A 26688-nucleotide genomic window follows, 5' to 3' on the forward strand; every position below is an offset into this window, starting at 1 on the left:
AAAAACAAAAACAAAAACCTGACCCTTTTAAGACTGTTTTTTTGATAAAGTGTTTTTGCAAGCTCAAAAAGAAACCATGTTTGCTCTGAAGTACCAGCTCATAGTAGAGGGTCTCGTTTTGCTGCAAACGACAGGAATGCTTTTGTGTCATGAGCACAACTATGAAAATATGGGCTGGTGAAGCCATTCCGAGCCTGGTTCACAGCTACACAACAGCCTTCTCATCAGGCGCCATTCTCGCCTTCCCAGGGAAAACAAACACAAGTGGTAGAAAAACACCAAGAGAAGGTGGCTTTGAGTAGTTTGTCCTAGAAAAATAAACACAGCTTGGCCTGTGAGAAAGATGGCAGACAATAAAACAGGTTAGCACTGCCTGTGGTGTGTGGTAAGACTAAATATTTACTTTAAAACAATACTGGATTCAATGGCTTTTGTGAGGAGCAAAACACACTCTTGGAATATTCTAAGGGCTCTCACTCTGAGCTTTCTGAAACCGAGAGTGGAGTTACAAATGCCCAGTGTAAGGCCCCTTGTAGGAGCAGGGGGTAATTAGAGAAATAAACCCAAGCTCATTGAAAAGCAACTTGTTGATTATTAAGGGGGCAACAATTGACAGCCATGATTCTTTTGCAGCTACCTCAGAATTATCTGAAGGGGGTGGGGTTTGATATGAAGCCTCACAGGTTGGGAAGGCCCTGGCTCAGTGCATTTGGGGTTCTAAGTACACATCTGGTTACCCAGATGAAGCATCTACCCACAGCTGCTTTATCGGATAGGAACTAAGCCTCAAAATTCAGCTATCACATCAAATTTCTGATGTTCTTCTAATACTGTTATTAAGGGGAAGAAGAGGTAAAGAAAATAAAGGAGGATTACAAAACACCCAGGGGCCATGTATGTTAGGGTTTTGAAAAGAACCGAAGATTGCCTGGAGAGCCGGCTTGGGAGTCTGAATAATAATGGTGACAGGAGCTACCAATTACTGAGTTTGCAACTAAGGCCAAGCACTCTGCTAGGCACTTTATGCACAGACTTTAAAGTGAAATGGTTTCCTTGAGGACACTCAGGCTCAAAACAGGAATTACCTACACAAAAACTCCAGATAAATGATGACTCGGGATACTGCCTCAGTTTCCTGGTCAAATGAAGGCAACCCTTGAAAACGTCCTCCCATGTCCTGACAGCGGCTCACACAGGCTGATCTGGGGCGCCTCAGGCAGGGTGGTGCTCAAAGGCATCCCGGCCCCTTCCCACACCTCAGGCTCTTCCCAGTTTCAGCCCTCGCCGAGTCGCAGCTCTGCTTAGACTCATGGGATAGAAGACCCCTGCCTCCACACCAGTCAGGAATCTTTCCATAGAGCAAATCCCACCACCTCACTGGGCTGCTTAGAACTCACTGACAGGTCTCCACTGACTTCAGGATGAAGTCTCGACTTTCAGCCTAAATACAGTCCAGGATCTGACCCTTTTCTTTCTTCAGTGTCTCCTCTTTCCCCACGTCCTCCCCACTATCATCCTGCCTCTTCCCCACATCCAAGTTACAGATTCTATTTATACAGAGCTACCTAGAGTTTCTAGACGCACCAAAACCTTTCACCTTGGGCCTCTGCACAAATTATTCTCTTAGGTTAGAAAGCTGTCCTTCCCGTACCTCCTCCCCCTACACCACCACCATCAAGCCTCCACTCAAAGCTCATCTCCTCCAGGAAGTCTTTCTGACCCCCTCGCCGACCAAGACTGAGTTAGGTGCTCCACCCATATACTCCCACAACCGCCTACCTTTAGTTCTGGATAGCAGGGACCGTGTTCTAGCAAATCTGTTTGCTTGGTCTCTCTGCTGTACCAGAGCCCAAATGCTGATGCCACTGACTGTGCTTGCTCTGCTGTTGACCCACAGAGCCCAGGGCATAGCTGGCATTCAAACAGTGGCTGAACGGAATGCTGGTGGGCAGTGCCTAGTGAACATGTCAGCGTGTATACTATAATTACAGAGCAACTGGCTAATAATTGTGGAGTCCTGGATTTCTTTTTTTTTTTTTTCCCAGATCAAAAGTGTTCAGAAAGGGGAAGTGAAGGGAAATTAATGTTTTACTGAGTACTTAATGCATTTCAGGCACTGATCACAGGACAACCCCATTTCACAGATAAGTAAGTTCAGGCGCAGAAGTTAAATTACTTGCCTAAAGTCACAGACCCAGTAAGTGTCAGAGCTGAAATTCAGGCCCAAGATTCTGAGGCCTATGTTCTTTCTATTACTCAGTGCTGCTTCTATGCTGTCCAGAGTTAGGAGGCCTCAGAAGGCAGCAGTGGCTTCAGGCCCACGCTTGCTAGCCTTGTGTCTGTACTCACGTTTGCTGTCAGCTGGGTGGTCAAGGCTGAAACCTTTTCCTGGGAGGCATCCAGCTCCCGCCGCAGCTTGCGAATCTGAAGATATAAGGGACAGAGTCGCTTGCTTTGAGCCCGTTTCCAGGTTGAGCTGGGTAAAATTATGATAATAGTGACAGAAGAAATCCAACCAGCAAAGTATTCCTTACCTCTGATTGGCATTTTTCTTCTGGCTGTAAAGGAAACATAAGGGAAATCAGACCAGTTGAAGAACAAAGAAAAATGCTCAGTCAAAGGGGAAAAGGGGAACACCATATTTGGGCACTTAGGGCAATCTTGAAAATTTATGAGTTTCTTTTCTGGTGTATTTCTTGGGATAAATTGGTTCAATTAATGTGACCAATCAGAGAGGGCCAAATACAAACAGCCAGCATTTTAAGAAATTAGATGCATGAGAACACCTCCAGCTGTTTGGGTTGTGAGGAGCCCTACTGTCCGCCATGTGGAGGGGAAGATGGAGCAAGGGGCTTACAAGAAGGTCAGTGGTAGGGTAGGGGTAAGCCAGAATAGGGTTGCAAATTTAGTAAATAAATTACAGAATATCCAGTTAAATATGAATACTTTTTTAGTGAAGTGGGGAGACACAAACTACAAAGCTATTTGTTGTTGATATGAATTCAAAACTTTATAGGACATTCAGTATTTTACCTGGAAACTCTTATCTGTGGGTGGCAGCATCAACTTGAAGGTGATTCTGCCCCATTTTATCCCTTCCGCCCATATCCCCAGGGCACTGCAGCAGGAGCAGCCACAAGGCAGAAGCGTCCTTAAAGTGAGGGGGCCCGGGAGTCTCCATGTATTGTGAGGATATACGTGGCCTTCACTTTCCTGCTACCCCAAGTCAGGTCCCCCAAATATTTGTTACTCTGGGGAAGACAAGCAAAGCCCGCAGTCCCTCCAACTGATACAGCCTTCTCAGCTGGACTCGGGGTCTGTGGTGACACAGACACCTGCCAGTGGAGACTGCAAGATTACCTCTCTCCTCCCCTAGGGGAAACCCACAAGGGGAGAGGGGATCTTTCTTTCCGACTCCTCAGGTTAGAGCCAGGGCCCATAAGAGAGCAACCCATCACCTCTTCCTGGAAGGGCTGGAAGTGTCCCCGTCTTTCTTGGGGGGATTCCACCCCACCACCCATACCTTCCCCAGGGGTGAAGGAGCAAGGTGGGAACCAGTCAGGTGAGTACAAATCAGTAAGGACCTTATCTTGTCCTTGGGTCTTTGCGGTGTGTCCTCATCCAGAGTTGCCGATAGTAAAACTACCATTTCCTAAAATCAGCACCTGCCTCTGGCGTCCATTTTTCTATCATCAGTTCAGAATGCAGAAGGCTCTAATTCGTTAGGTCTTGCAGGCTCCATCCCCACCAGCTGGGGCAGGTTAGTGGCTGCTTCCTGCCTGACCTCCCTTTCCTTGCTCCCCTCTGCCCATGAGCTCCTTTCTCTAGGCTGGCTCCTAACAGCAGCAACTATTTTTAATTCACAGGGGCCAAACTGTTTAACCCCATAACATAGATTTGCTTGCATTCCTTCTGAGGCTCAGATTGCTTAGATATTGTGCCTAAAGCCACACAGCTGGACAATCTCCCCATTAAACAAATGTCTTCAGGAGAACGTTGGGAGAGATGTGCCAAGGACTCACTTTTTGCTTCCAGAGCTCCCAGATGGTATTCATCTATCCTTTTTGGTGTGTCCATCCTTCTACCCACCACTCCTCTCCTGCTGCATCAAATATTTATTGATATCCTACCATGAGCCAGGTACTGTTTTAAGAATTTCAGATATGGCAGTAACCTCCTGTTGCTTCCATTCTGGTAATAACTACAAGTATATATCGAGTACTTACCATGTGCCAGAGACTGCTCCAAGCAGTTTACATTCATTATTCATTTAATCCTCAAAACAATCCCCTGAGTAGGTACTAATACTCTTGCCTTCTGATTTGCAGATGAGGAAACTGAGGCACAGAGAGGTTAAGTCACACCATGGTCACAGCTGGTACATGATGGAGCTGGGATGGGCTCCAAGGCAGCCTGGCTCCAGAACCGATAATCTTAACCGGCACATTCTCCTGCTCTTTTACGATAGCCACAACTGTGAGGAGGCCTTCCAGAAATAAGGCCCTTGACTTCGGAGTCTGACCCAAAGTTGAAAAGTTAATGGTGAGAAATGTCAGAGCTTTCTAACATTTGGGAGGCTAGTGATGGCCTATTTGGTGGGCTCACCCCCACAGGGGACCAGCCCTGCTTCCAAACACTGTCATCGGCGGCCTTGGCCCTCTCCACACCTCTGCCACAGTCTATCCCTATGCCCACCCATCTCTGGGGTGGGGCCCTTGTTCTCAACAGCAGCCTGGAGAACTCATGCGTTTTCAGCTTGCCCCTAGCCGCCGCTGCGCGTCTCTGTTCATCTGAAGCTACTGGCCTCCCCTATTTAGGAGTTCTCCTGGGAATCAACTGCCACTCCCTGCCAACCAAGAAAACAAGTCTGGTGCCAGATGAGGCCTCTTAGATGTTCTCTACTCCAGGGGCTGGCCATGACTTCCCCATGACAGTTGTTTAACACCATGTTGCCTTTTCTTTCATTTATAATTAAAATTACAGGCCAAATCCAGATACAATGGGCATTCTCGAATAGCTAAGAATTACAGAGATTTGTGAGAAAGAATCTACTGTCATCCCACAAGGGCCTATAAAACCCTTGGCTCTTCAGCAGGAGCCTTGGTCTAGGTCTGTGTCAAGTTGAGAGACCCCAAAGGTCCTTAAGCATCCAACGAGAACTGGGCTGTTGAGGTAACATTTATAAAGATGCCAAAGCGTTCGTTTCAGAATTTCATCCTCACCAAGTTGCTAATAGTAGATCCATTCATGGTGGCAGCAGAATCTAGCCAGACTCTAGCTTGAAAATATTCCAGTGTTAGACTATTTTTAAAAGTCTGCAAAAGGGACCTATATTCTCAGAGAAGGCACATGTAAGAACAGTAAATGGGAACCTTTGACTCCATCAGAGGTTGTGAGGACCTCAGATACCAACTTGCCAAATTCCCTGATGCAGAAAACAAAACTGAAAGACCCTGGCATAATGAGATGATCTGCCAAGGCCAAACAGTGAGGAAAAACTAGAATTAGACCTCAGGCCTCATGTTATCTAGATAAATATGGAATTAAAAATTATTATTCTTAGTTCTTCAGTAATCCATGGATTTATATCAACTGAGAAAGGACTATTCCAACTTTCATGAAAACACCAGCTCCATGTCCACACACCCAGAATAACAGCTACTGGAATAGGGTTCTTTCACCACAGGAGCCACCGGCATGAGGGAGGTGACCCAGGAATTGCATGAGATGGTTTCCTAGATCTGGATACTAATAGTTGGAGAAGCTCCTGTCTGCTATGGCTGTTCTGCCTCCACCCTGTGCACCTGCAGGATTCGCCATCCCTCAATGCTCTCTGGCGTCCGTGGCTTCCCCTCTCTGCAGTAGGCTCCTCTCTTGACCTAAACTATAGCCTCAAGGCTTAAGCCAGAGCTGGGCATATGTACCTGGTGCCTATAAATACAAGCACCATCCCTGGTACTCATATCCCAGAGTTTCATTCTAGAAGAAAGAACTTCGTTTATCTACTGGCTGACAGCTGGAAAGCTACCCCTTGACTTCCCTAACAGATAATGGGTTAAATAACCCCTCCCCAAGGGTACTATATATAAAGCCTTTCAAATGAAAGCTAGGTCATCAGATAAGATGACCAGCTGAGAGAGGTATTTTGGAGTGGCGACACCGGTAGGAGCAGACTGGCTCAGACCATGTCAACAGTCGCTGAAGTCTATTTGCTTGCTCTAGGCCTAAGAAAGAACAATCAGGCCTTGTTCTCTTTAACTTACTTCGGGATGGTTTTTTACTTACAAGGGGCCATACACCATTGTGTCCTGCTACAGTCCAGAAACCTAACATTATCCAAAACAGAATTATCAAAACATTTGCTTCCATGGAAAAAAGGGCTAAAGAATTTCTGATTCACAATAACCAAGTGATTTTTCTTCCTGTAGGAATTCTGAACTTAAAGTTTTTAAGATGCATAGTTAGAAACGTGTAAGAACTAAGTTTTATAAAAACTAAGCACCACTGAACCAATCCAGTACCATATATGATTGCACTTGGCTTTTGTTCAATAATCGTCTCACTGATGATGACAGCTAACACTTATTGAGTGCTTTCTCTGTGCTATTAGCTCTATGCTAATTTCTTTACACTTATTTTCTTATTTCATTCCAACTTATGTTTTGAATACTTGCTCTGTGTTCTAAGCATTAGGAATAAAACCAGAAAAAAATCCTTGTGCTTGAGTTTAGGTGAGAGTGAAAATAGTCCTCCTATCATTTAATCCTCATTTCAACCCTCTAAGGTAGGGACTGCTATTCTTTCTACTTTACAGATAAAGAAACTGAGGCACACAGCAGCTTAATAAATTACTCAAGGCCATTCTTTCCCAAATTTACCAGCAGGTGGCCAAGGCTTCTTATACATTCTAACCAGTTATCACCCAGGGCGCAAAGCCACTTGTACGCAAAGCAGCCGATTCCAGATTTAATGACTGGCACGTTATGGGACTCAATAGCTGTGCGTGAATTTCAAGTCTTGGTCCCTACTCAATTGATTCTTTTATAAAGGAAATGCTCTCTATAGGAGAAACACTTGCATTTGGTTCTTCACATACTTGATACAGGAAGCTCAACACTCGTGATCCTAGCCCCAAGGCATTTCTTTATACTCACTGTAGAATAAATTGACGATGTGCTGGAAACCAAGGACAGTGAGGATCCATGAACTATAAAAAAAGAAAAGGTGAATTGCACAGGTAGCTGTTATGGAGTCAAAAAGAAGGGGGAGGAAATCAGCAGTATAGGACTCTAACAGGCTCGAGACAGTAACACAGAGCAACATACCCTCCCCTTGACCCAATCCTTCCTGGTTTGCTGAGAGATCGAATAATGCATAATTTTCTCAGGAAGTCATTTTACTATTATATTTTTTCCTACAATCTTCTAAACACATTTTTTTCCCCCTATCAAAATAATACATGATCATGGAGTCAAGATTTTCAAGTACAGAGAAGTGTTAAGAAGCATATTCACCACCATAAACTGTGTGACTCATAATTTCATTACCCAGAGGCAAATTGTTACTGTTTCAACGTATTTTATATTCCAGTCTTTTTTCAAATAAATGTATTCCTTTAGGGCTGGGATTGTGCTGCATATATACTTTTGCATACATACTTTTTAAATACCCTGCTAGCATCTGCTGCTTGTATGAAGAAGGAATGAGCTGACTATTTTGAACACGGAGAGGCTATTTGCCATATTAACTTCATTCTAGATGAATATGTAGCAAAAAACACCTCTACCGAAATACAGATTGGTGATCGGATTTCTATCAATCTACAAAGTGACAAGCAAATGGCGTCCTCTTTTTGGTTTCTGACTGGTACTTTGTGACTCAAAACCATCCCTGTATGCCCCTTTGGTGGCTCTTCCCACCCCCAGCTTACAGAGACATTTTATCATTTGTTCTCATAAGATTTTAAAACACGGTCTTTTCTAGGACTGGGCATTCTAGCTGCATTCTCCTTTTGGAAACCAGGTTCTTTAATAACATTTTCTGGGTCACTCTCAGCAACTTGCTTGAAAGACAAAAAACATTCCCATAGAGACATTAAGGACCTTTTACCTGGGCACAGCTTCCTGACCACGGGTAGGATGCCTTTCCCCTACGCCATGCCAAAACCTGCGGCCTGCAAGTAGGAAGCTGAGGAGCCACTTTCCGTGTGTATAAAGGGCATGCACTTACCACCCAAGAAGTAAACTCAACTTGGATCGGCAGAAGTGCCCTGCCAAGAAGATGCCTGGTGAACAGCTCAGGCTACTGCTTAAGTGCCTCCACTCTCTTTCCAACAGACCTTCCCTGACCTCCCGTTCTTCCTTTACATGTCCACACATTGCAAGGGCTGCACTTCTTCCTCAAACATGCCCTGCCTAGTACTTTCCTGCCTCAGAGTCTTTGGCCATGCAGTTCCTTTTATTTAGTGTCGAAATCTCCAGGACTGGTTCAAACGCTATCTTCTCCAAGGAGCTTATCCTCATTTCCCTGACCACCACCTGGATGGGGTTCCTCTCTCCTCTGAGCCCACGGAGCCCTTGGCTTGCCATTCCAGCCCTCTTCAACCTTAGCAGATGCCTGCTGCTCTGAAGCTGCCCCTGCACCATCATTCACATCCACCTTCCTTAGCAATGCCCTGTGTTTTAGACCATTTCTTCCATTCTTCCTGCCTCCATCCCTTATCTGACCCATGACTCATTAAAGAAAAAAAAATCAGTGCAAGAGGTTAATAGCCAATAATGGCTTTCAGTGCTAATATGTCCACAGCTTAACAGAGGCTCATACACCAACCTGGTGACCTAAGGTTTCAAAGGGACAAGTAACTTCAGCCCCATGACACAGACACTAGCAGAGTGATGATTCTGAAGGCCAACTTGGAAGAAGAGATGTAGGTAACATGCAGTCACCCTTCAATGACACTTGTATGACAGCCCCATCAGTGGCAGACCGCAGAGTCCTGCCCGCGGCTGCTCCATGGCCTTTGCTACTGAAGAACAGAAGTCTTTTTCTCTTCTATTTCTCCATCTGGTAAATACAGACTTACTGACACTGCCTTCAGCAACATCTCAGTGCCAGGTTGGTGCTGTAGGCAGAGAAGTGCACATCTGGCAGGCTTTGGAGGAAGGTCATTATTTTTCTCTATAATTAACTTCTCTCACTTGTAAATAGCAATAGCTAGGCTGCAGGGGCCAGAAAAACTGCTTTTTGACATCCAGAGTCAATCTGAAACTGAATGTCGCTTGCCTGACCACTGCAGTTGGCTTTCCTTCATGGGAAGTATACCAGGCCACAGCCTGGGTCACGCAGCTTGGCTACTTTTGGACAACAAAATAAATATGGGAGTTACAAGGCCAAAACAGCTAATGCATGCCACGTAATTTTCCTCCCTATACCGGTAATTCCAAAATTTTACAGATAAAGGAAACACAGAGACTATCTAGGCCACCCCTGCCATTGAGGAATCTGAGACCCAGAGAGGTAAAGCAGTCTGCTTAGGCTTCCACAGAAGTTCAGTAACAGGCCCTGCTGGCCAGGGCGAGGGGACTACTCTGCCCCTTCAGTGAGCAGGCTTACTGATTTCTGAGTTGTTGTTTTTTTTCTTTTTAAAGCCTTTTGGTGTATTTTAAAATGGTTTCTTAAGCCCTTCATGCCTAGGCACCTGCTATGACTGATGTTTGAAAAGAAAGAAGTTTCTGGTAGGAATGAATTCACTAGACAGAATGAAACAACTGGGCATATTCTAGCCAATAAAGCGATCTAATGCCTCTGACATCACACTTGGGAATAGTATGAAATTTTTGTTTCATAGTAATGAAATTAAGCATTTTCTCATTTTTATTATTGTTTGATCTGATCCTCACCATCATGGGGACTGTGCAGGTAATAGTATTCCCAAGCAGTGCAGGAGTTTTCATCCCTAATTAACAAAAAAGAGATCAAGGTCCAGAGAGGTTAAGAAATGTTATCCAGCACACACAGCCAAGTCAGGAGCAGAGAGAGGCTGGGAAATCTAGGCATCCGACTCTAGTTCTCATTCCACCCCGGGTTCTGCAGAAAGAGCCAGTGAGAGGAGCCAGTGAGAATGACGTACAGTTCTGATGGCTAATGGCTGACCTGCCTCTCAACCAGCAAAGCAGGCTTAACTGAACAGAGAACATATCCTTTCTCTATTGCCTCAACCAGGTAAGGGAACCCAGCTAGGACCATGGAAGAGCCAGCTGTCGAGGTGGGATCAAGTAGAAAGACAGAGCAGGAGCAGGAGTCTCAGGACCTAGTTCTACCTGTGTAAAGTTCAAGTTACTTCTTCTGCCTCAATTTAGCCACAAAGGAAATAGGGATAATAATGGCCCTACAGACGTGGTAGGGAGAAGGATTAAAGAAAGACGGACACTTATAACAACAGCTACCATTGATGGGGTATTTACTATACGCCAAGTATTTCGCTAAATGCTTTCCAGGATTTATCTCGTTTAATCTTCACTTTAGTCCTCTGAAGCAGGCACAATTATTTTCTACAATTTAGTGAATAGGAAACAGGCTGAGCAGGCTCAAGTCCCTTACCCAATGTCACACTGCTGGCTGTGGAGATGGCAGGATTTGAATTGCATTGGCAGCTCAAAGGCTCTTAACACAAACAAAACGCAATATACGATTTCATTTTTAATAAGCTGCTCTGCTCGTGTGGATTTCTGCATTTTCAGTTTAAACTGCACTCTTCATGATAATTGGTGAAGTCACTGGATGTTTTTTCCTCCAAAGGTATCCATTTTGAATATGCCTCAAGCATTCCCCTAAGTGTATGCTATTAAAGTTGACTTTAAGATTGCATAATGCACCTGATGGAAATTAATTTACCTGAAATAACTTAGAAAGGCTGCATCTGGGCCACGCCTATATCTAATCTACATATTTATGATTTCTACTTCCTTCAAAATGCAAAGTGCTAATTAAATCTCATAAAAATCTCACACAAGGATTTGTGCTATTCTGTCTAAATTTCCATTCTCCTCTGTGGCATATGATGTACTAACTGTTCTAAAGAGGTTCTATTTGGCACAAACATAAGGAGTGAATTTCCCCCTACCTGGGAGTTTATAGATTAAAATAAAAAGTTTTTCTTCATCCACTGGAATTAAAAATACCTAATTACACAAGCCTTATTTGATTTTTGTAATGTTAATAGCCTTATACACTTAGAAGAAGTAAAGTCAATCTAATGCCAAATCTTCCAAAAGAGGAAAAGGTTGCAGTCTTACACCCTACCCACAAACTGGATTTTTGCCTTGCATTTCAGTTCCACATCAGCATAAATCACTAGGTTTACAAAAGTCTAGACACTGCTTGTGGGCAAGCCCTTTTTATCAACGTCACTTTGACATCCCAGATATTCCACAGTTGTGTTGCCTGACAAGCTTGATTCCAGACGGAATAAATAAAAGCTATCTGATGATACAATAATGGTCTTGGACCTTTATGAGGCAAACAGTGCTTGCATGGACAAGTTTCAGCACTGAACACGGTTCACGCAGGTATACATATGACATGGAAGACGGACAGAGCACAGCAAGAACTCCACGAGCAAGCAGTCACAGGGATGCGAGGAAATCCTCAGTGGTGAGCCTGGCTAGCACATACTTACTCGAACCAAGTTAGAGACAAACTGCCTACTCCTTCACCCAATGGCCAATATATCCCCCGCTACGACAGCTCTGCAGGGTTATAGCATGAATTTCTAGCTCTCAAATCTAGCAGAACACTTTCAGTAACTCAGGATCCATCTGTGCACCCCTCCTTAGTTATCTGCCCCAGCAAGTTTTCATACACAGAAGAGACTTGTGTCTGCTCACTGTCACTGGATGCAAATGATACATAAATCAGGGTGGAGAGTATGAAGTCATCAGGAAGATTAACCCGAGGGGCACTCCGTAAACTCTTTAAGACTCTTGTTAAAAAGAACGCTGGGCGAAAACAGAATCTACGTTTGCATTTCTATCCCTCTTGATTTCAGATTTCCCTAACAAGCTTGTTCTTTCCTCCCAGGAGGCTGCTGGGCAGAGTTCCCGCTCCCCTGGGTACCTGGGGCAGAGAGGTAAGCTGAGTCCCTCTCCCACACTCTTTCCCCTGGCTGGCAAAAAAGGCACAACTGGAGGTATGGGCCTCAGCCCGAGCTCTGTTTGCCCTGAGACTCCCTGTCCTCCAGCAAGCGACTTCCAGCTGTCAGGAAGCCAATGCTGAGGCTGCGTCTACAGGCTGGGACAGGGAGTAACACTCCTATAAGCAGGAACATTTCTATGTATTATTTCATTTAATTCTCCTAATTCCATGAGACAGGTATCATGGTTATTCCCATTTTATTGGTGAAAAAACAGAGGCACAGACAGGTGAAGTAACTTGCCCGAGATCATACACCTAAGAAGTAGAGAAGCTAGAACAGACCCCACCTATCTGACTCCGTGTTTTGAACCGTAAGTCAGTAAGTGCTGCCTCCACTGTCGTATCAACCCCATCTCTGGGAGGGTGGGAGTGATGTCCCTCCACAGCACTGACAGCAGCCACACCTAACTCACGCATACCTCAGGCGAAAGAACACAGGGCAAGAGAAATGAACCAAGTTAGGAAGATGGCTGGCAAGCTGCCCCCCCAGGATTTTTCTTCCACAATTCTGATGGAAAGGAACAAAACAGAATACTCAACCGAAAACATTCACAATCAGCAACTGATCGCAACAAACTTAAAACTGATGCTTGAGGGAAGAAACAGAAAAATTCTGGAGCGGAGCAGAGAGGCCCGGCGGCCCACAGATCTTCCCGGTAAGTCGCTCTGCCACGATGGTGAGCTGGTGGCTGAGCCTCAGGGTGGCGGCACGTGCCAAAAAGCCATGGCTCAAGCCCAGGAGAGAGAAGCTGGGAGTGGAACTGGGTCAGCTCTCAGGTTCACTGTTACGTTATTGGGTTTTTTCCAACAGCCTCTTCCCTAAAGTCCTCAAAGTTTAAATATGAGCCAAACTCCTTTTCAGAGCTCCCTAGAGCTGCGTCCCTGAGCCCTGGCCCCAGGGAGGTAGCGGCGTTGAAGTCCTCACTGGCACCTCACTCGGCCTAGAGGATCCTCAGCCACGCCGGGAGGTGGCAGGTTTCCTTGCTTACCTTCTTCAAAGCCATCCCGAAACGAGCCAGAGCGGCTCATGGTTCGGCTCTTCTCGTCCAGGGACATGGAGCTGTTGCGGAAGCGGCTGTCAGTGTATGGGTCATACTGCCCATCAGCATTGGAGAGGCTGTGCGTCCTCAGCATCGTCGGGTTGGACAAGCTCATCTGGGTGACAGTGGTGGGACTCGCTGGAATGAAAGGAAAAGGATCAAACGGGCAGGAACTCATGTCTCTGTTCAGTTCTCGGATGGGGACCGAGAGACCGCTCGTGGTCAGCCATACACGTTCCTGCCGACTTCACTTCCTTGTCTATTTCTTAAAAGGTAGTCACCTCAGTGCCTGAATTACACACTTAGAGCTAAAAATAAGGGAGGAAAGGTGGGTCAGTTCCAAAGCAAAGCTCTGGGCCTCGGCTTTCCAACTTGGCACGTTCAGACAAGCTAGTGTCACCTTCCAGGCATGAACTTAATTACTCCCTGGGCTCATCTGGAACAATGCTCTCTAAAGCCAAAAGCCCAAAATAGCCCATCCCAGCTTTTGATCAGATGGGAAGCATTTGTGCATGACAAGACTCTCTTGCCTCAAAGAGTTATGGCTGGGAAAGAACAAAATGAACACAGATCTCATTGCCTCATGGTTAATGTTTGATAATTGTGTATAAATGTGGGTTCAGAAGGGGGAACTGATGTTGGATGTATGTAGCATGTTTAAAAGGGTCAATTGTTAATAAGTGGTAAGGTACGGCATTGATGGCAGAACATTATAATGAGTGTAACAAGCACCGATGAGTCATGGATGTGATTCTGGCTGAAACGGGTAGTCTAGGGAGGTTAATGTTGGCTGGAGGAAAATCTAGGGACTGTATAACAGTGATTTTGATGGTAGATGAGGATTGTGGTTAATAACATAAATATAGGAATATTAAGGTGTTAAGAATATGGTGATAAATGCAAAAAATATGACTAATGTAACTTATAACCTATAATTAATAATATTGTAATATTTTTGTAGCAGAGCAAAGAAAATACTATATCAATGCTAAAGGTCAAAAAAAGAATATGGCATTTATTTTTATAAGTTATGATTAAGAATGCTTCTTCTTCATTTTATTCATTAACAAGGAGACCTTGATCATGTCATTTAACCAATTTGAGTTCTTCTGCAATCTTTCTAAACAATGGAGGACCAGTTGAGTTTGTTTTTAGAGTACACGTGATAAAAGGGCCTGGATAGAATTTTGCAGAGAAATGCTTCCATAACTTATTAAGGTGCCTTTTGTCTGTTATTTTATTTTCTGAATTTGAAATAAAGTTTACTGTAAAAAATAAATAAAAAATAAAAAATAATAATTGTATATCAAGAGCTTCAACAAAAAAGGAGCCCATTTACCTTGGCCTAAACCGTCTAAGTCTCATTTAAAGGCTGTCCATTTCAGTAACACACTATTTTTCAGAGGTACTCATTTAGTTAACCAAAAATGAGAATTTAAGCTTTGATTTCAAGACATACCTTTCCTTAAAGCTTCTAAATTTATTATGTACAATATTCAGAAAAGGTTACTTCTCTAGAGAGTGAGGCATTATTGGGAAAGACATGTTTGCTCTCCATCAATCCTCCAAGGCTCAGCTCCCATCCTGCCATCATCAGGGAAGCCTCCCGCATAATCCAGCCAGCACTGATCCTTCCTTTTGCTAACGATACAACACTTGCTATCAGATTATATTCAGTTTTAAACACGTGCACTTTCGTATAAAGCTGTGGACTGTTCCCTTTCACCCTATTTTATGGGTCTGTGTGGGTATGTTCCCTCTCTAAAAAGACTATTGACATGTAACACAGGGGCTGTGTTATAAATTATTTTCCTTTCCCCCCAGTGTCCATTCATGTCAGTAGTAGGCATTGCCAAGAATATTTGGTTCAATCAAAACCTGATTTTTTCCCCAGCTTAGTAAAGTAATAAGGAAGAAGAAACACAGGATATATTGTAAAACCTACTTTGTCAGAGGTCTTAGAATGCATTCTTCTTGAGGATGGGACGGTTTGTTGCTGTCTGCCATAATTCTACCTACTATCAGCAGCCACATATACAAAATTACTGATTAGAGTACCAAAAACTTTGTTATTTTCTCTTGCTATCAATTTCCTGTAATCAAACTACATTGCTAAAGGTTGATCAGATACTGAGAGCATGTGACCACCTGTCTATGACCACACATCTCTTCCAAAACACAAGATAACCTCTGCCCCACAGAGCCCATCAGCACAGCTAAGGACAAGCAGCTACTCACCAAGCTGGGAAAAGTTGAATCTCGTTCCTGAAGGAGAAGTTACACTGGAACCGGAGGAGAAAGGGGAGTTGGCTGCAGTGTCCTGAAGGCCCCCTGCAGAATGGGACCGTAACCATTCTTTTGCGTCTTCTTGAGAGCGAAGCTGGGAGGTGGGAGTGTACCTGGACAGACAGAAATCGAGCTGGGGTTAACTATGAACAACACTTAGGAAAATGAACTCCGTGAAGCTGAAGGTAAAATAACAAAGAAAATATATGTCCAAAGACGATTTTTAAAAAATCACATACACACCCTGAAACTTATGAAGCCTCTTGTAATTGTTTTTGCTACTTGGCCGCCTTTGGGGGAAAATTGCAATTCCTTTCAGTTTGGGAGGAATACATTAAGGGAGCCAGATTGGTAAACGCTTAAAAGAGCCGTCACGGGGCATATCTGTAACATGTTGATTCATGACAATGTCATGTCAAAGCCCCCACCTTGACAGCACTGAAGCAACAAAACATGCAGCTGTTCAAGCTCTGAGGAAGCTTTAATTAGATAACTCATGGCATCTGCATTCGAGAACACAAATAAGTGGATGTGAATAACTGTGTATCAGAAACTGGACTTGTAAAGGGGGAAGGTCTGAAGACACTGATGCTTACAGTGGTTGCTTCATCCTAGCATAAACAGGTCTGCTCAAAGGGCACCCCAAATCATCAGGTTTCATACACAGGAGGGTCTTGAGAAGTCATGAAGCCCACCTCATTTCTTCTGCAGGCTTTTTGGGAATGATTTATTAAATGCCTACGACGTGCCAGGGGCCTTCGATACCAGCTCACTGAAGCCCTGGACCTCCCCAGCAACGCAGATGTTATTATTTCCATTTTCCACTCAGGGAGGGTGAGGACCCTGCCCTAAGCCACACAGTTGAGATTTTAATCTGTTTCTCTGATTCCAAAAACCTCTGCTCTTTTCCTTACACATACATCTAGAATTTCTGAAATGCCCACGAGGCCAAGGTACTCTTGGACTTATAAACAGATGTACTACTGGTTAAACAGAGGAATTCTCTGGGCTTAAGCAAAAAGGTTTTGGTACAGTGTTGCTGGTACATTGGCTTCAGTATGTATGTATATGGAGGAGAGGGCTAGAAAGGGGCAGACTGTGAAAAGGAACATTAAAATGTTTCTTCCTTCATGCTTTTGCTATAGGATTTGATGGATGTGCAGCTCTCAAGGTCACATCAATTATATGAAAGTAGACGGTCACATCTCTTTGTTCTGAACTTTTGGAGAACCAATCTGAAAAAGTCAGAGTTATGTGATATTGATAGGATAAAATCTGCTATAGACATAAACAGCGCATTTTAAAATGTTAATATTTAGAGAGGTTAGGCTTCCTCTTGGGACAGCAGGGCCTCAATGTCAAACTCCTATTAAGAGCGGCCATCATTTAAACATCTAGCCTGTTTGCTGACAAGGAGCCCTCATAGGCATGATGTAAACTGTGACGTAGAGAAGGCCTTGCCAACTCCCCCTTCCAAGCCCCAGTGCAGAACTTCCTCCCGCGGGACCTGTGGTAGAGGATTTTTCAATACTTTCTTTGCTTAGATTCTTAGAATTGGCTTTACTTAGAGCTCCTATTGAAAGGAAGCATTGATACCTACCTCACGTTAATGTTCAAAATGCTCTCAGCCTTAAGAGCTGCAGGTTATTAACTATAGACATACATGACAGCAACGAAACATTTCATTCCAAGTTCCATTTTATGCAAAAGCACTTAATGCTTAGTGCAGGGTGAAGCCGATGCTACAAAGAATGAAGTGTTTAGAGAGCAGGAGAAATGACAGCTGCAACCTAAGGCAGAAAGATCCTGGGGAAGGTGTTAGCAAACTGAAATTCCTCTGGTTGGCAAAGTGATTTAGATGGTGTGAGCAATGGCGACTTATAGCATCTTGTTTTATCGGGAATACCACCAACAATGAACCCAAGCTAATATTTATTATGAAAGAAAGGACATTTCTTCCTGGTAGTCTTTATTTTCACTAACAAAATGAGTGCACACATCTTGCTGGGCATTGAAAGTTGACCCAATTTTCGATTAGAATAATTAGATGAATCCAAAATACCTATCTTTAGCGATTTTTCTATGGTCCAAAGTTTTAAATCTTTTCAACTTGGGGGAAACATTCCTCTCTTCCTGTGCTCTTGTGCTAGCTAACAAAACAACATGCTGTAAGTCATGTCCTTTCTTTTGGAGGACAGCCCCATGAACTGAATGGTCGTGGACTGGTCAGCGATTTCCCCGCTGGCCCCAGAAGCAGCAGTACTTGCTCTTTGGGCTTGCCCAGGGATGTTTTTCATGAGATCGTGTGACCATATTAAGGCTGGGGGGGAAACAAAAGCACAGCCCTTGCTCAAGCAAAGAAGCCAACACATGGTGAGGTGAGAAAGGGAGGGTCCAAGGGGAGCCTTCATCCAAAGGGTCCTGCTGCAGTGGCCAAAGCGGGGACCCCAGCCCAAACCCCCACGCGCCATGAAAAAGTCCCACAGCCAGGCTCCAAGGCCACAAGAGATGGCATGGATGCAAGGGGGAAGCAGGTACCTGAGTCCTTTCTTAGGCAAAGTGTTCCTATCAAGGTGCGGGTCACTGTAGGAGAGTTAAAACAAAAATAAAGAACTTCAGAGCAGCACAGAGAAGGCAGGGAACGTGAAGGGGGAGGTGGCCCGAGAGGACTGGGGAAACAGAGTAGCACGGGCACCCACGTCACCAGGGAGCACTGGCTTAATCCAGTGATGCACACAATACGGCCACGGAAAATAAGAGAAATCCAGTCCTTGGCTGTGCTGACAGCCATGTCACCAGGAGGCCTGAGTTGCACAACCCCACTTGTTCCTCCTTTCCCACAGGTTCAAAGCAAGTTTCAGGGGCTGCCCCAGCCCAAAGCAGTCCCTGTGCCTGTGCCTTCAGCCTTCAGCCTTCAGCCTTCAGCCGCCCAGTCCTGCACCACCCTGCTGCTCCTCGGCAGCGGAGAGGCTAGCTTCTCCGCACCCCAAACCCTGGCCGCTGGGAAGGACTTCAAGTGGGAGAAGGGGCGGGTTAGAGGATTTCCAGGGGCCACAACCTGCATATTTGGAATTCATCTGTAGCAAAGTGAATTCCAGGTTCCTCTCAAGTTCTGTGGCTCTTGTTGGTTATATCTAGGAACGGAGCCCTGGGCCCAAGCCCGGGCAAGTTACAACTTGCTGGCTGATAAAGTCAAGGCATTCGGATTCCCAGAGAACAAGGGTTTTTGAAAGGCTCGGTTTGTGAGTCTGACAAAAACAAAGTTTTTACTGTTGATGGAATGAAGAGTTTTTTACATTTTTTTTTCCAACATGAAAAAATACCTGCTTATTGTGTTTGGCCAAACCATGACTCCCCCACAAATTTAAGATCAATATTCACTTGAGGCACGCCCACCCACCCACAGGGCAGCTGGGGGCAAACACAGCCTCTTCGGTTTCAAAGATTCAACACTCCACATTTTCTTGTTCATTATCAGTGCAGGAAATGGGCACACAGAGCACGACAGCCTGCAAGACACAGCGAGCCAAGCTGCAGCAGAGGACTTGGGAAGGGAAGAGCGCCAGCTGCGCGGGGAGAGGGGGGAGTGGAGGGCGGGCAAAGGTGAGGGCCAAGCTGCACGGTGGGTGGTAGATCATTTTCTGGGCTCATGGGGGCCGGGGGAGGGGAAGGGCCGAGCAGAGAAAGGAAAGGGTGGGAAGCAGAGAAGCAGGAGCATGCCACAAGGAGGCCGAAATGCAAGTGAGAGCTCCTGCCGTCGCAGCTCCTCTGGCAGGGAACCAGGCCAGCCAAGCCCGGCCCGGCCTCTCCCCAGGGGTTAGCGACAGCAGAGCGGTCCCTCACTGGCATGTTCGGAAGCTGCGGAGCACAGTGGAGCCACACACACAAGCGGAAGCCTCGAGCCGACAGCCTCTCACAAGACGGGTGGCTGGACACGGGAGGGCACAGGAACCCAGAGCGCGGAGGGGACCCGGCCTGCGGCGTCATTACCTGTCCTGTTTCCTGGGCAGAGTACTTCTGCAGAACTTAGGGCTAGCGGCAGGGGAGGAAAGGGGGCTAGAAGGCCAGGCAGGTAGAAAACAAGAGAAGGAACATTAGACTGGGAGAAAGAGGAGGTGGTGTTACACACAGCGACCCCAACATTGTTCTCCTCCCCACGGCCAGCTGATCCTGGCTTTCTTCCCCACGCAAAGGGACTCAAGAACAGTCATTACTGCTGTGAAATCCGGGGCTGTGTGGGTGAGTTTGGCTGCTGGATTTCCTACTGACTGTGGCTGGTAGCCCATCAGGAGAAGGGCATTTGCCATGAAGCCCACCAAATCCATCCGGTGGTCTCCAGAGCACCCCCACACCCTCCAAGGCTGAGCCATCCAACCCCCCTGCCACTCCCCCAGCTTGCACAATCACAAGGAGTGGGGAAGCAGCAGCTGGTGAACCAACAGAATAAAACGGAAGGATTTCAAAGGCTGAACGCCATTTCGAACGGACGTACTGGAGCCGCCCCCAGAGAGACCTCTAGCAGCTCCGAGCATTGAGAATCGAGCATTGAGAATCGCCACCACGAGAAAGCTAACAGGACGTCCAGCCGAGCTTAATTCTTTCCCAAACTGGCTTCCCCGTGGCAGAGAAAGGAAAGAAGCCTCACGGGCCAAGGTTAATAAACATTTGAGATTCCTAACATAATTTGTCACTTTTTTAACTTTGGGAAGGAGGTTTTCCTGGGAGATCAAGGCAGCTCCAATGCACGACACCAACCTTTCTGACAGTGTGGTCTTCACACTGCTGGTTCTGACAAAGGGAGTCAGGGAGTCGTCCTTGGAGGCAGCGATCAGACCGGTGGAGGAATTGTGACTCAGGCCCCCCGCACTGCTGAGGGAGATGTCGATGGACTCGCAGCTGGTGTGGAGGCTGCTAACCGACTGGAAGCCCAGGCCGTCCTTGCTAACTGTGGAGGGGCTGCTGGCGTTGGTGCCCCACGTGAGGCTGTTGGAGGGGGCCGAGTGGGCGGAGCTGGGGCTGGAGGCTAGTGGAGACTGGGTGCTGTCCACGTTCTTACTGTAGAGAGGACTGCTGCTCCCGCTGCTCAGGACGCCACTGCCTGAGGGGGAGTCGAGGTTACCTGGCTGGGTCATGGTGGCATGCGGATTGGAGATGACCACCGAATTTTTCATGTTTTCAGCTGTGGCGATGGGCACTTGCTTGGTAGGTTTCCCACCAAAGAGTCTGTGAAGACACAAAGGGTTGTGTGGCTTGAACACTCAGGGCCAAGGGGCACGAGATGATTGAGAAAGGTGGGGGGCCCAGGCGACAGTGAGGTTCCCTGGGGAAGGAGGCACAGGCATTGCTACTGAAACGGGAAAAGCCGGCCATCAAGTGGGCCTGGAGGCTGGTGGATAGCAAGGCTCTGCCTCGGGGCCTTGCTCTGAGAAGAGATTTTCTATAACTGCCCAAGATCTTGCTCCCCTTTCTTCCTATAATTATACTAACCAGAAACTTGCCTTCATTCTGGAAACATCTAGAATTCAAAGAGCTGCCTAAGTCTTCCTTGTCCCCATGATCCCAGGCACAAAGCAGGCACTCAATTTGTGAGTGCTCGGTACAGAGTGGGTTTCCTCGATCTCTAAGCACAATATGGTGAGTCAAGAGCATGGGCTTAGGATCTGGATGGGGCCTGGGAAAAGCATCTTCACAGATTTATCTCGAATTGAAAGTCTAATCTGCAAGATTTGTCTTTAGAGCCAGAGAGCTTGTACTACCCAATGATATATACAAACACCTTGCTGGGTTCACACGCTATTAGACCAGACATAGTGGGTGTGGATGGTGCTGCTGGGGTACACACGGAGATGACTTTCCACGTCATTAGGATCTAGGGGACTAGGGAATGGCATACGCACGCCCCTCTTCTCTCGGCTGGAGAGTCTGGTAGAATGGCAGAACTGTCTTAAGGTCAAGGGTAGTGCATGTCTACAGGGGTTTTATTCCAACCACTGAAACCCAGGTGGGACAGGTACCTCTGAAAAGCGATGAAGCTGCTACCTGCTATGTAGCAGATCCCTTTCGTTCAGCTACTCAGAGTGGTGTAGGCTCAATCTCCGCCCTCCCCAAAAGGTCCTACAAATCTCAGTTATTGCAAAAACAAACAATCCTCCTTAGTTTCTGGTGACAGAGGAAAACCACTTTTTGTGAGAGGAGTGAAATATCACAGCAGCTTGGCTTTCAAATGCTTACATACTTCCAGGGATAGGGACCTCACGACTTCAGCGGGTAACCTGCTCCTCTGCCAAGCACTTCCAATTGTTAGAAAACCAAAATCTGATCCACCTCCTTCTGACTTGGACACATCACTCCTAATCCTGCTTGAGTAACTACACAGAAAAAGTCCCATCTTTTTTGTCTCTTAGTCTTGCAAATCATTTGAAAAGAGTTATCTCCTGTCACCCAAGATTTGTCTTCTCCAAACTAATGTGCATGGGGAGAAATGAGAACACCTTAACAATTTAGGGAAAACAGAATTTACCAGGAATGAATGGTGCTCCATATAAAGCCTAAAAATTTGCCTGTATTTTCAAGTATTCTATTACAGTAGCCTAAGGCACTAGTAAAATGCCTTTGTAGTTACTAAAGGAAATCTATAATACCAAAGAATGAATCTCACATATAGTACTTGAGGCAAGAAACAGAGAAAAATTTCATTTACAAGGCAATCTGTTAAAACAACAAAGAGCAACCCAATAGGATCTTCCTTCCTCTGAAAAAAAAAATCATTACTGAAATTCTAATAATCAAGTCTGGACAAAGAACAGTGAACTGCTTCATTATACTTTTCAAGCGGAATGCTTCTTCTGAAGTCTTTTCAAGTATTCCTATTCATCCCTAAATATGTATGTGTGCATGTAATTTTTATTTTTTCACTGCTTAATGTTCTGTCCTTGGGATTTACTCTTTCTTATGACAAGACCTTTCCTGGGGAAGGCAGGGAGAGCTCTAACACTTATAGCTGCAGTTTGAGGTTAGTCCTGTGGGTACTGTAATGAGATGACACAAACAGGAAAAGGTTGTCCATTTGTAAAAGAAACCGTTAAAATAACCAGTAAACAATAATATTCTCAGGTAGAAATTTCCCACCCAGTGTGGAAATAGGGGGGAAATGATGCCCTTTTAAAGTAAGAGGAAAGCAACTTCTCCTTTTCAGAAATCCTTCTACTTTAAGAGTTGCCTTTTTTTTTTTTTTTGGTTTGATTTCTATTATTTATTTATTTTTGCTTTTAAAGGGAGCTAGAAAAGAACTCGGAATTATGCACGCAGTCTAAAAAAGTAGGTGGGGACATTGGGCTATTTGAGAAAAGGACCTGGCCAAGATCACTGCCTGACATAAATGATGAGGGAACTCAGCTACAGAATTACCAAGATTAAAAAAACATAAACAAAAACTGCTGTCCCTGAGCTAAGCTACCCACTCAGATCTAAGGGCATCTCAAGACCTCATCTTGGATGGTCACTGACTTACTGAGTACTTACTATGGGCTAGGCATGGCTACAGGGATTCACTTTCACAACAAACCTACATGGTAGACAGCACTACCCCATTTTACAGACGAGGAAAAGGATTCAGAATTGTTACGTAAGGTTACAGGGCTAATTCGGGTGAACCCAGGATGACTGATTCCAGAGGCTTGTTTTTCATTCCAACACAGGAAAACAACCAGTTGACTGCAAAATTCCTATTAGGATCTGACCAGACAGTTCTTTACCCAAGAACTAAAGTGGAAAAAAACAAGAGGCTGCTTTAACGAAGAAACAATCAGTAATCCAGGACACCATTCAACATGTTCCAGTTTAGCCCAGTACCATTTTCCCACTTACCTGCGAAGCGTGGGAGAGGCCACATCTGGGTACTTGGCCCCTGGCTGGAGAGTGGCCTGGGCTGCAGTGGACACGGGCTGGGCTGCCGGATTCACTTTCACTGAGTTACAGGAAGCCACGCTCTCGTTGTCTGACGAGATGCCTTTCTCCTTATCTGTCTGGTTGACCAGCCCTGGCAGAGAGCTCCCAAGGGCGGCTTTGGAAGGTTCCCTCAGTTTGGGCACTGGCAGGCCTGCTGACTTACTGCTGATGTTGGAGTCAATGCTGCTGGTACTAGACCTGTTACCAGCTCCATTCCGGCTGCTGGACTTACTGGGCCTTGGCAAACTCCGGTACTGCAGGTTTGTCCGGGAGCTGAGAGACAGATATCCATCGTCCTGATTCTGAGCCCCATCCATGCTCGTCTTCCGACCAGTGGACCGACCCACAAGTGCAGACGACTTTGGGATTTTGCCCAGTGTGGCTGACCTGCTAGTGATGGTGGCTCCACTGGCTGTGATCATGGCCAGGCCGGCGGCCGAGCCACTCTGCTTCTTGAACCCAAAGCTGTTGGCGTTGGCAGTGGGCATCCTGGAGCTGCCGGGGAGGGCCTTTTTGGATTCGTCGCCACTGCTGCGGCCTGCGTCTGATGGGGAGCGCTTCACCTGGGAGGCTTTGGGAGAAAGCCTTCCTTTCTCAGACACCTTTGCATCGTCTGTTTTTCCTAAGAGAGAAATCAGCACGGTTAGTCTGCAAACCGAGAGCTCAGCTCCTCCAGCGCAGTCTGTTTAGGATGCTCCCCTACCCTAAAGAACTGGTTCACAGTTTCCTTGGGGAGAGAAGTACCTTTGGGAGGCAGAGGAAAGAGCTTTTTACAAAGATAATCTAATCTGCTACTGTCACCATGAGCCTTTTAGGAGATGTCACTGATTTACTCATTTGCAAAGCAGTCTAAATTCATTCAGGATAAAGCAAAGCCAGCCAACAACTGGTATGTCTGGGAAAGAGATCCTGCCTTTTGGGGATCATTCCCCACCTGTCCATTAGAATGTTGTGCCCCTAACTTTTCTCAGAGACACCCTGACCTGCAAAAGACTGCCCTTGTTTAGACACATTTCTGAAATCACGGACATCAACTCCACGTAACAACAGTTTCTAAATACATGTCCCTGAAGAGCCTGCTAGCATTTATCCAGTACCAAGCTCAATCATTTCAACACGCCTCGGTGGCTGAACTGTCTTCAGAGTTTAAGAGGCTCACATGCTTGCATATTTCCAAAGAGAGAAGGGTAGGATGTGAGCCTTCACAAGAGGTGCCTCGTAGAGCCTAGATCTTAAGAAGGCATCCTGGGCATTGAGGAAGACTTCAAAACACAATGTCAACGCCTTTCTAGAGTCATAAGGCTTTGGTTTTCCAAGCGAGCCCTGTGGACGTGGGCAGCGTCGGCTGCGGACTCACCGGTTCCTGGGGTCTTCAGCGTGCCTGCCGGGGCCGACGGCTTCGTCCGCGGCATGGTGATGCCCACCTGAGCGGTCATGCCCCGCCGCCACGAGCCCGTCTGCGAGATGACGGGGTTTTTCCTGCCCGACGTGCTTTTGTCAGACTCGTCAGAAACGTCAGAGGGATTCCGCCTCCACTTAGAACCTGGCTCCATCTTTACACCACTGTCGGACCCGCCGTCAGATTTCTTGACATCATCCCCAGACCACAGGGAATTCCTCTCCACCTGCGAGTGCTTCTCAGCATCAGTCTGTGGAGAGAGACTCCCTGAATTAATCCTTCCCAAATCCCAGGCTAGGGAGCCCCTTGCTCCAGCGGGGAAACTGTCAACACACTGGACCAGTCAAGGGAAAAACAATAATCACTTCAAAACTGTTGGTGCCTTTGCACTCCCTTATTAGAAGGCCTGATTTTCTGGTCTAAGGAAAGTAAAGAATAAAAAGGTGTCCTAGAAGAGGAATGTTGGGAAGAGAGGAGTCAGGGAAAAAAGAGAGAAGAAGCCCGGTGGAGGAGAACCAGCAGCGCAGAGACATGCCGGCGCTCGGCGGTCCACTCTCTGCAACTTGGAGACAAGCCGCCTCCAACTCCGGGCTGGGGTCTCTAACCGGCACTCAGCCTCCTGGCCCCTTTCCCTTTGTTCTGCCGTCTTCCCATCACTCCACTGGCAGCGAGCTCTTTGGATCTAGCACAGCGCCACAGCCCAACACACTGAGCGAGCAAGTGAGGGCGGCTGCCGGTTCCACTCAATCAGGGAGAAGAGGGAGCACAGAGGAAACAAATCCTCAAATGCCACTTCCCCCAAATGCCTGCCTGCTCCCGCCCCAGCTTCATTGATATGCCACTGCTTTGCTCCCCTTGTGTGGTTTTTGTTCAGACAAGGGATTTAATCAGCCAGCTTTCTTTGGAAGAGCCCTGACCTGCTGCCCAAGGAACCCAGGAGGGGACAGAGTGTGATGTTAATGATCTGTTGCAGTTAAAAGGCACAAAGCTAGCCAGAATGCTTTGGAGGCCTCCCTAGGGGCTTGGGGCCAGTCCAAGGAGACACCAAGGGGAAGAAGTAGCCTGGCAAATGGGGATGGGAGCCAGCAGAACTTCCAGGGGGCCACACTAGGAGACAAGTTCCGTATTTGCTATATTAAGAACGGACAACATCAGCAAGGTGGGAAACCAAAACGACACCCTGGCAATAATCTGGCCCCAAACCTGTCACTCAAGAGTGGCACAGAAGCCTTCTTCCATGAATACACAAGCTGAAAGGGACAAAAGCTAAATATAAGCAGCCCAAATTGAATTGTCTCTCCATTGCCACCATGGCCTCCCTTCCCCTCTCCCAAACTGTTACCTCTCATGAATTCCACTCACCCATTAAAGCCACCTTATGTGTGCCTTGGTTTGTTCAGGCATTCCTCGAGCTAAGCACTAGGCACCAGGGATACGAGGAGGATGAAAACACATTCCCTGACTGTGAGAAACTCACCATTCAGCTATGACTCAGGCATGGGGCTTAGCTCAGCTGGACACAGAGCCCCGAATCCATCGATGCTAAAGTGAGAGTGAATGAGCACACAAGTCCTGCCCAGGACCATGGCCAGAATTTCCCCCTCCGGAAAAGACATTCATCCAACCACCTTGCCCCAACTTGGTCTAGGGCCTCCCAGGTGAAGCTCTACTCTGAACAGCCAGGCGTTTGTCCTGGGACAGGTCTTTGACTTTGAGGTCACATTTACTTAGCAAACCTTTAATGAGCTACGTGTCAAATCACATGGTGGCACCACTGGGGATTACAAAATAAATAAATCCCAGTCCCTCTGTTCCCAGAGTTTA

General features: G+C 46.3%; 1 protein-coding gene across 8 annotated transcripts in view; it reads right to left on the reverse strand.

The window, feature by feature from the left end:
- Window positions 1-26688, reverse strand: part of NAV2 (neuron navigator 2) — a 741011-nt gene that overhangs the window by 42811 nt on the left and 671512 nt on the right. For 4 of the 8 annotated variants that reach the window (XM_071218148.1, XM_071218149.1, XM_004459799.4 and 1 more), the window contains 10 exons: window positions 24823-25114; window positions 23385-24087; window positions 20274-20741; window positions 19509-19574; window positions 18057-18101; window positions 15471-15631; window positions 13182-13370; window positions 7155-7207; window positions 2535-2558; window positions 2350-2424 (listed from right to left, as the gene is read on the reverse strand). In XM_071218148.1, the coding sequence (XP_071074249.1) occupies window positions 2350-2424; window positions 2535-2558; window positions 7155-7207; window positions 13182-13370; window positions 15471-15631; window positions 18057-18101; window positions 19509-19574; window positions 20274-20741; window positions 23385-24087; window positions 24823-25114 (2076 nt within the window). Of the gene's footprint in view, window positions 1-2349; window positions 2425-2534; window positions 2559-7154; window positions 7208-13181; window positions 13371-15470; window positions 15632-18052; window positions 18102-19508; window positions 19575-20273; window positions 20742-23384; window positions 24088-24822; window positions 25115-26688 lie in introns of all 8 variants that reach the window. The other 4 variants (XM_058305645.2, XM_058305647.2, XM_058305646.1 and 1 more) reach the window with 4 other exon arrangements.

The sequence above is a fragment of the Dasypus novemcinctus genome, chromosome 10 (genome assembly GCF_030445035.2).
Source record: "Dasypus novemcinctus isolate mDasNov1 chromosome 10, mDasNov1.1.hap2, whole genome shotgun sequence".
In the NCBI taxonomy this organism is placed as follows: domain Eukaryota; kingdom Metazoa; phylum Chordata; class Mammalia; order Cingulata; family Dasypodidae; genus Dasypus; species Dasypus novemcinctus.